The sequence below is a fragment of the Procambarus clarkii genome, chromosome 32, assembly GCF_040958095.1.
Source record: "Procambarus clarkii isolate CNS0578487 chromosome 32, FALCON_Pclarkii_2.0, whole genome shotgun sequence".
In the NCBI taxonomy this organism is placed as follows: domain Eukaryota; kingdom Metazoa; phylum Arthropoda; class Malacostraca; order Decapoda; family Cambaridae; genus Procambarus; species Procambarus clarkii.
The window spans coordinates 31,992,727-32,002,937 of NC_091181.1; the positions used below are offsets into that span (position 1 = coordinate 31,992,727).

At 39.9% G+C, this 10,211-nt stretch overlaps 1 protein-coding gene across 32 annotated transcripts in view; it reads right to left on the reverse strand.

Annotated features, from left to right (window-relative positions):
* Positions 1 to 10,211, reverse strand: part of l(1)G0196 (inositol hexakisphosphate and diphosphoinositol-pentakisphosphate kinase) — a 224,990-nt gene that overhangs the window by 128,372 nt on the left and 86,407 nt on the right. For 8 of the 32 annotated variants that reach the window (XM_069335166.1, XM_069335162.1, XM_069335158.1 and 5 more), the window contains exon 1: positions 3,136 to 3,619. The exons of the other annotated variants lie outside the window; for them this stretch is intronic. In XM_069335166.1, the coding sequence (XP_069191267.1) occupies positions 3,136 to 3,186 (51 nt within the window). In that variant the 5' untranslated portion in view covers positions 3,187 to 3,619. Of the gene's footprint in view, positions 1 to 3,135; positions 3,620 to 10,211 lie in introns of those variants that run through there. 32 annotated transcript variants of the gene reach the window in all.

Here is a 10,211-nt window from a genome sequence, read left to right on the forward strand (position 1 = left end):
TTCTCTCCTAGCAGACCTAAGTGTTTGGAACAATATAGTCTTGACATCAGAGATGGGGATACCTAGGTCTAATTTAACTTCCTCTTTGTTACACGCTAATTTGGCTACAATGTCTGTCACTATGATGGATTATATGTGTGTGTGATGGTATCCATACAAAGGAGATTCGAAACCCTTTACTCTGTACAGCAATTAGGTCATTTATAATTGCTAGTATGAGGTTCTTGCTGTCGATCTTCCAGAAGTTTTTAATTACTTGAAGAACAGCCTTTGAATCACATATTATTCTCCCTCTCATGTTTTTTAATGTACTGGTAGCTAATTAAAGTGCTGCTTGTTCTGGTTGTGTGGAGGTCAGCCAGTTGTTTAATCTGACACTGATAGTCCGAGTACAAATATTATTTCTATAAAACCTACATGCTTCAGCAGTTCCATCCAATACTCGTTACAGCTAAGTGATCAAGCGGATAGCCTTGGCCTAAACTACAGAAATGTCGATAATGAAACAGGGGCTCCTCTCCGACAATGGAATACCAGTATGCATGCTAAGAATATTTTACATACTTTACAACAAAACGTGTAATACCTAGGAGAGTTGATACTTTACTAAACATCGGGCTTATCCTAGCGTATATAAAGTAAGTAATTTTTCTTGCAAGCGTAATAAACTGTTTAAATACTAATATTAGTTTCTATATGTATTATAGTTTTGTGCAATGTGAGACCAACTTGTGTGTTTTAGTTCACTTGGCAATTAATGTGTTTATATTTAGTGTACGTAGTTGAAGTATTACGAGACTTCCGGTTCGAACATAGGATGTGAAATCTTTTCTATTAGGATTCTATTTCTATTTTCACATAGGATGTGAAAACTATTATATACTAAGAACCTCATTCAAACCATCCTTCATCTAACCGAGTGCTACGCCCACGTTGGGCTGTGAACCTTAGACCCTAACAGCCTAGCTGATCCATCACCTCAGCCTATCCTCCTGTTTTGATAGTATTTATAGGAAGGATGATGATCATAGTACATATACAGATGTACAACGCAATTAGAAAGTAGAAATCGGTACTAATGAATTTTGACAAACTGAAAAACAATTTTTTACTTATGTTTCCCAATTAAACTAACCTAACCTTCTTAGGCCTAATACACGCTATCTGAGGCCTAATATGCCCGAAGTCTGAGCACACATGTGTGTGCTATACTAGGCCTAGGAATATATTTTATTTTTTGCTTAATTTTTTCGGACTATAAAGTGAATATAGTACAAGTTCTACTATCTAATTGTTTAGTACGTCAACTTAATACATTTGTACTATGGTGCACAGTTACAAAAAAGTAATATCTAAACAGGAGGATGGGATGATGACTCAGGCTACCCTTCAAATGACACGATCCCAGAGACGGAGAGCTCTGGGACCACCTGAAGGACAAGGTCTACAGGGACCGTGAGAGAACCGTACGTCAGCCCTCCCAGATGAAGACAATATACAATAAAATGCAACAGACCGTACGAACCGTTTACTGACCTTATGTAAGGCTGCCATATCACACAAACGAAACACTTAACGTACCACGCAAGAAAACGTCAAATAGCCTAAACTGACGAAAAGCACGTTGAGAAAATTTAAGTAAAGGCTTATGAGCTTTTGAACAATCTAAATGATGACAATATCAATAAGACGTCTAAACCTAAAAATAACATTGTGCAAGTTGCAAAGGAATGATGCAAGTGTTGGCAGAGGGGGCAGGTGTGTGGTGTAGGGCAGGGTTGTAGCAGTATGGAGCACCATGCAGTAGCCCAGCCCGTAGCCTACTACATAACGCCACAGCCATGGACTCAAACGTGCTGGGCTGCACGTACACGGGCCATGCTGGTAAGGTGAAAAAACCCAGACCTTTCCAAACTCCTTCCTCCCTAGCCGCCAGCCCCTACTGATGTTTGTAAAAACCACGGACTTTAAACTCCGTTCTACTTTATTTTTTTTTTTTTGAGATATATACAAGAGTTGTTACATTCTTGTACAGCCACTAGTACGCGTAGCGTTTCGGGCAAGTCCTTAATCCTATGGTCCCTGGAATACGATCCCCTGCCGCGAAGAATCGTTTTTTCATCCAAGTACACATTTTACTGTTGCGTTAAACAGAGGCTACAGTTAAGGAATTGCGCCCAGTAAATCCTCCCCGGCCAGGATACGAACCCATGACATAGCGCTCGCGGAACGCCAGGCGAGTGTCTTACCACTACACCACGGGGACTGCCCAATACTTTACTCGTATTCATACGAGATCGTATTCATACGAGATCGTATTCATACGATTTATTTATTAAACAGTTATTCGTATTCATATTCATATACTAAATCATACGAAATTTCAAGCAAGTGTATTTCTTATCTTAGATTATATAAACGTAAGAGCATGTTAAAAAAAAATGTGATATACCCCATATAAACAGAAATAGTGACGATGGCTCTTCAGATAAGATTATCAGTGATGAACAAACAATGACTATCTGTCACTCTTCACTCCAACTTTTATCATATGTACACGACGTTCTGCTAAACGTTAATATAAATTACGACAGTAAAATTATACCAAAACCATCTCATCACTACAATATGAGAGGTAATTCCTTTACCTCGGCAACAGGAAACGAGTTATCTTAGTAACCAGGATACACAGTAGCGCGCCCAGGCGTTACCCAATGCTGCCTACACATACGTGATCAAACGCCACCACACACGGAAACTTCCACAAGTTGAGAGCCAGCCTGTAGCACCTCTCATGATATGATCCCTGTTCTCGCACCATGGTACAAGAGCACATACACTTATTGCAACTTCACTTGCAGGCAAAAAGATGTTCTATAGGCCTAGTCTCTCTATACTCGAGGCGGCACCTAATGTAACCGCGGAAAAAATTATCAATTTTAAAATACCATAAATTGTTTAAAGATTACATAGTCTGCAATATTAAATTATTATAATGCTAGCATGTTTGATCCTAGAGGAGCTCATACATAAAGTGGTGACAACACATTTGTTCACTTAATACACCAAAAATCACACACATACACACATACATACATAAATACAAAGATTAACACAAAGCAAACGGCCACACACCACAACTCGGCTGAGTCTTCTCTCCAGCCTCCGAGTGCGTTTCTCGATCATCTTTTTCAACTGTTGTTATACTTGATAAACTTGGAAAAATTGGTTTATCACAAAATCAGTTATGTGAAAAGTTCAGATATATCCTTTAGTGTTTTAAGTCTCAATATTTAAGCCTTTAATTTTCACAGGTCACATTCTGAAGGCATAAATTTACCCAAAATAAAGTTCTACTCAGGAACGGTCACAGATTTCACTTTCTCGCTCTTCACAACGGAGGGGGAGGATATTTCATCCACCCTCTACTAGGCACACGTGAAAATCCTTTAAGAAGATGGGGTAAGTACGAGACGGTAATTTTCAGCACCAACAAGAGAGTCTGAACCCAGTCTCAAGTCAAGCAATCCCGCGTGGAGAGATTCTCTTGACCAGAAGACAGCTGCACGACTTCACTCGTCGCAATCCAACTCTCGACTGAACACCCTGACGCGCGCTCACGTGTATTTACAGGTGGACTTGCGCAGATGCCACATTCTCCAGTTCATGATCAAATAACCTCGGACTTCATATCGTAAAGTTTGTTCTCACGTACGTATGTACATAGATAATAAATAAAATTGTGTATTTAATATATATATTCGGCCCCAACGTCCAATGGCCCAGGCACAGCATACAATGATCCTACTAATACCCCCTGATCCATTTATTCATTGATATATTTAATCATCCTCCACCTCAACCAAAGAATAAATATATATATATATATATATATATGTCGTACCTAGTAGCCAGAACTCACTTTTCAGCCTACAATGCAAGGCCCGATTTGCCTAATAAGCCAAGTTTTCATGAATTAATATATTTTCTCTAATTTTTTCCTTATGAAATGATAAAGCAACCCATTTCATTATATAAAAGGTAAATTTTTTTTTATTGGAGTTAAAATTAACGTAGATATATGACTGAACCTAACCAACCCTACCTAACCTAACCTAACCTATCTTTATAGGTTAGGTTAGGTTAGGTAGCCGAAAAAGTTAGGTTAGGTTAGGTTAGGTAAGTTAGGTAGTCGAAAAGCAATTAATTCATGAAAACTTGGCTTATTAGGCAAATCGGGCCTTGCATAGTAGGCTCAGAAGTGAGTTCTGGCTACTAGGTACGACATATATATATATATATATATATATATATATATATATATATATATATATATATATATATATATATGTATATATATATATATATATATATATATGCGAACAAGCCTGAATGGTCCCCAGGACATATGCTAGTTATATATATGGGGGGACATATGCTCCCCCAGTTATATATATATATATATATATATATATATATATATATATATATATATATATATATATATATATATATATATATATATATATATATATATATATATATATTATTAAATATGACCGAAAAAGTAAGATTAATAATTCTAACACGAATTTTCTCAATCTTTCGTACATTACGCTTCACTGTTGGAGGTAAATCAAAAATTAATTCTCCAAAATTCATTTTTATTTATTTCTAGTATTTCTCTTTTATTTTTTATTACTAGAAATAAAAATGAATTTTGGAGAATTAATTTTTGATTTACCTCCAACAGTGAAGCGTAATGTACGAAAGATTGAGAAAATTCGTGTTAGAATTATTAATCTTACTTTTTCGGTCATATTTAATAATATATGTCTACAGGAAAGACTGCTACCAAAATATACTAATATATATATATATATATATATATATATATATATATATATATATATATATATATATATATTTTATATATATATATATATTTTATATATATATATATATATATATATATATATATATATATACCCACCCACCCACACGTAAATATAATAAACAAACTGGGTAGTAGGAAAAGTTAATACTCATACGTATTTAGTCAAACGTATGAGTATTATGAGGAAAATCAACAGAGAAATGGGAGAGAGAGAGGAACGTTTCGGCCGATCTGGGCCTTTGTCAACACCTGACTGACTGGTTTGCCCAGATCGGCCGAAACGTTTCTCTCTCTTTCCCATTTCTCTGGATTTTCCGCGTGCATATTATATATATAATTGTGTGTGTATGTAAATCACGAAAATTGACAAGTGATGAACAGTGTGACAGTGTTAGACCACGAAGGAAGGATTGAGACAGGAAGTTCCTCAAGTACTTTCATATTTAATAATACATCTTCAGAAGGATGAAGATGTATTATTGATCCTTCTGAAGATGTATTATTAAATACAAAAGTACTTAAGGAACTTCCTGTCTCAATCCTTCCTTCGTGGTCTAACACTGTCACACTGTTCATCACCTGTTAATAAAAATAACACGTGATACGGTGTTTCATTGATAATGTTGTGAAACACGAAAAACGTTCGAAATTTTCGTTTCATTTTCCTACAGGATACAAACACACATACATGCATGAACACACACACAAACGAATGATGAAAACAAACATGTCCCTTTGCAGCAAGTTGTAATGAATGACGACTATACTAGCAACAAAAGAATAGGGGAGGGGAAGGAGTAATTTATTTCCTGAATTGCATCAGTGTGTGGGAAGCTGCAGCACGTCGAGGGAGACCCCTTGTTCAGTGGTGGTTGGTTGGTTGGTAGGTAGGTGGTAGGTAGGTGGTTGGTTGGTGGGTGGGTGGGTGGTGGTGGTGGTGATGGTTGGCAGCGTGCGGGGCTGCGGGCACACTGTTCCCCAGTGGCCTCACCTCTGCCGTGGAGGTGAGATGCGGGGCATCAAGGACATGAAGTATAGCTCACGGCCACAAGCCTACTACTACTGAACACGCCTCGACGTGTTGGCAAGACGACAGGTACGGTGGCACGGTTATTGACCAGCCGGCCCAGATGTGCCCGATGCTTGCCCCGCTCCTGTGCCAGGTAAGTTACGGGCTCACCATAGCCCGTGCTACTTGGAACGTTTTGTTCCGAGTAGCTGAATCTAAAAACAACAGCAGCCACAGATTGATAAAGATTAAGCCACCCAAGAGGTGGCACGGGCATGAATAGCCCGTAAAGCAGCCACACCACCAACGATGACAAAATAGTGTACCAAGGAGTCACACGCCCTAGTGGTGTGGGTGTGGGGGGGGGGACGATAAAATCGTACGGGTGTGGAGCACTACCAGTAACTGACTGACTCACCGCAGATGTATATAGCCTTGTATAGAGAATGTGTTCGGCCACTTCGTGAAACACCTGATATAAAAAGACTACTGCTATAGGGTGTGAGTCTGTGAGTGAGTGAATGTGAGAATGAATGAGTGTGTGTGTGAGAATGAGTGAGAGTGTGAGAATGAGTGAGAGTGTGAGAATGAGTGAGAGTGTGAGAATGAGTGAGAGTGTGAGAATGAGTGTGTGAGTGTGTCAGAAAGAGACCGAGACAGAAAGAGAGAGGAAAGAAAATTGTCTAACTTTTCACAATAAGGCCACTTGCTTAGCTAAATGAACTGTGGGGTTCAGTTACTGCACTCATAAGCCCCCGTAAGCCTTTGCTCCACCGCCCACGGGATGGGTATGGGGTGCATAATAAATGACTGTAAACTAAGAGAGGCGGATATGGTACCTCAGTCATGTGTAACCTCACTCAGCCTTCCTCCAGTCATATTCACCCACAACCAGCATCAAGGACTTCCAGGAAATATTATATATTAGTATGTATTAATTCGTCTAATTGTCTTGTTGTCTACCAACATTAGGGAAACACCAAGACTGTTTATAATTACCTAAACATACATAAAGGAAAACAATGAAAGCCTTTACACCAGGAATGGAGGGATCTGTGCTCGCACTTTCTTCACTTGTATTCACTAACACTTCATTATTGTTTTGTATTCCATCTGTCTCTACACATACCTGGGTGTCCTTTACTTTTCCTCTGCATTTCTCGGAAATTTCCGAGCATGCAGTAATGAGGGAATTCCTATCTCCAAAACAAATATTTGTCAGAAAATGGGGTGAGAACAGGGAGCTGCTGCTGCTGCTGCTTTTCACAATTGGAAGACCACTGGGTCATGGCCTTAGATGCCATGGAAGACAAGCAAAATGCTCATGTAATACACAGACTTTGCAAAAGCTGTTGACAAATGTGACCATGGTCACAACCAGGCTGTGACTCATACGTCAGGCTGCGAGCAACCGTGTCCAACAGCCTGGTTGACCAATCCAGCAACGAGGAGGCCTGGTTGACGGCCGGGCCGAGGGGTCGCCGAGCCCCGAGATCACCTCAAGGTATAGTGTTATTGCGCACAAAATACGTTCAAAAGGCATTACTGTCAAAGTAGGGAGATGACTCTAACCTAACGAACAGAACCCAAAGTGTAATAGTGAACAAAGTAAAATCCGGATCATCCACTGTGAAAATCTCAGTCCTCCAAGGTACCGTGCTTGCTCCGGTACTTTCTCATCCTCATGTACCAACAATCCTCGTAGACGAAGATACAAATTATAGTACTGTATCATCCTTTACACATGACACTACTATTTTCATGAGAGTAGACATTTTAATTTAGAGGACACAGCAAATCTCTAACCTAATGTTAATCGTGCCTTTCAATAGGCTATATTAAATAACATGATGTTTAATGGGGTTAAGTTCGAGTTCATACAGGTCAATCTGTTACACGTTTGTTAACAGTTCAACAATATACATATACATAAGCAACAAGGCTCCCTTTTCTTTAAAACTGCCTCCAACTCCGACTTTATTCCACTTGGGCCAACTCTGCGTTTTGGAGGGAAAAAAAAATCCAGTTTAAGCGTCGGGCCTAGTGGAAGGTGAGATGTGGTGGGTTGAGAATGGGGTGGTGGGTTGGTTGAGTGGTACAGGGTGGGTTGAGAGTGGGTTGAGGGTGGTACAGGGTGGGTTGAGAGTGGGTTGAGGGTGGTAGAGGGTGGGTTGAGGGTGGAGGGGGACGCTAAGCAAGGCTGTGGGTTACCAGACTCTGGCACATGTCATGCGGTGTTTGGGCCGCGGACCGAGTTTGCTGGCAGCCGACGCTGCTGATACGCCTCTGTACAAAAATACCTTGACACTATTTACGTAAGAGTACACTGTTAGCCTCGGGTGGTTGACGTAGGAGGTTGTAATAACGGAGTAAGGAGAGCAAGGCTGGAATATAGAGATAGTAGTACCGGCGGAGCAAGCAAGCTTATCGTATAGGAGCAGGTGCATCCGTGCTTCAAGTTGCGAAGGCAGGGTGGGAATTGGGGCAGGCAAGTCTTGGACGCAAGAGATAACACTAAGACGAGGACAACAGCCGTGACCCGAACGTCACTGGGTAGACGAAGTCGTAGGAGCATCAGCCATGAGTAACCTATGTTATCAAAGAGGCCAAGGACCTCCTCCAATGTCCCTGCTAAGTCTGTGGGTACAAGTGACAGGATAAGACGAGGACAACAACCGTGACCCGAACGTCACTGGGTAGACGAAGTGGTAGGAGCATCAGCCATGAGTAACCTATGTTATCAAAGAGGCCAAGGATCTCCTCCAATGTCCCTGCTAAGTCTGTGGGGTACAAGTGACAGGATGAACAACCCAGCGGGTTTTCCTCCTGTTGGAGGGTGTTGTACATGCTGCGATGGAGGTGTGTCCACTCGCAGGATGGGTGCCGATATCCGATAACCTCGCCCCCTCGGGGAATAAATTAAATAAATCCAAGGTGCGGTGGCGTATCTAGATCAGGAGAACCAGTGTTGGCCGCATCCAGAGCCGAGACCCGTGTGACCCCCATCACCTGACCACACGCACACACCCCAGCTCTGACAGGGGGTACACCTTCATGCCAAGCTGGCTACTGGCCTCTGAACCGGCACAATGCAGATTCATCCACCACAACATGTGCGTTTATAAAATCAGTTAAGCCGCAAATAATCTTAGGCAAATTATCTTTTTTCAATATAACTAACGTTTATGTGCACAAGGATGAATATTTTCAATGCACGTTTGCACATATGAAGTTACAAAAATAAGACGGGAAACAATTTAAGATTCAAAGAGAGAAAAAAAAAATTTACATACGCTTTAAAAATGAACCAGAGATTGGCATATGCAATTAAATCTTAAAACTGTAGGATTATGAACCTGAGTAATGATAACTCGGTTATCACATCTCAACTGCACAATGTGGAAATTTTGAAATCTTCATGCGAAATGGATCCAAGTCATGATTAGTAGGCATCTTAGGCCCCTCCCCTTCCTCCCCCCCCCCTATACACAAATGTTCGAAACAAGGCAAACAGGATACTAGTGTGGTAGAATAAGATTGTTAATCTTCAGTTTTAGCTTGCATATCTAAGCCCCATTTAGATTTTGTTGTTAAGTTTTCCTATAGAACAGATTAACTTTGACATCATTCTCGGTACACAGAATTAATCTCAGGAATTACAAACCTTCCTAAAGTATGATTACAAAAGTGTAATTTACATTCTATGGAAGAGTAGAAGAGTGACATAACTGAAGAGAATGAATGAAAGATTATAACAAAAAAGATATTAATAAGATCCAGAGTTTAGTCCACCTCATTACCCACTATTTTAACAATTAAATACAGAATATTAACACAGAACACGTTGATTATGACTTTGGACTATCTAATGCAATTATTAGAAACATACAAATTAAAGAAATTAATTCAGATTCAGAAGAACTAAGAAATGCCCAGAGACCTGAAAGCTGCAGTATTAAAAGTTATGACAAGTTTTGTAATAATAGGTATTTGTATGGTCAGCACAGTAACCGGACCAGGCAATGTGATGTCATTGTGGTAATTCGCCTTGGCTATAGACACATCTGGCAGGTTAGTGAGGCTGAGCCACTACCAGAATACTCAAGATTGTAAACTCTGTGATAAACCTTTAATGCATTCACTAGAACACTATATTGTTGAATGTGAAACCGTAAAGGACTTTAGACCTGGCCTCTTGTACCACCAACTGTGTAACTATTTTATTGACTCAGGTGTTCTGGACGACATCCTAACAATTTATCCAAAATTTGCTTGTCTATTTTAAAGAATGAAGAACAATTTATA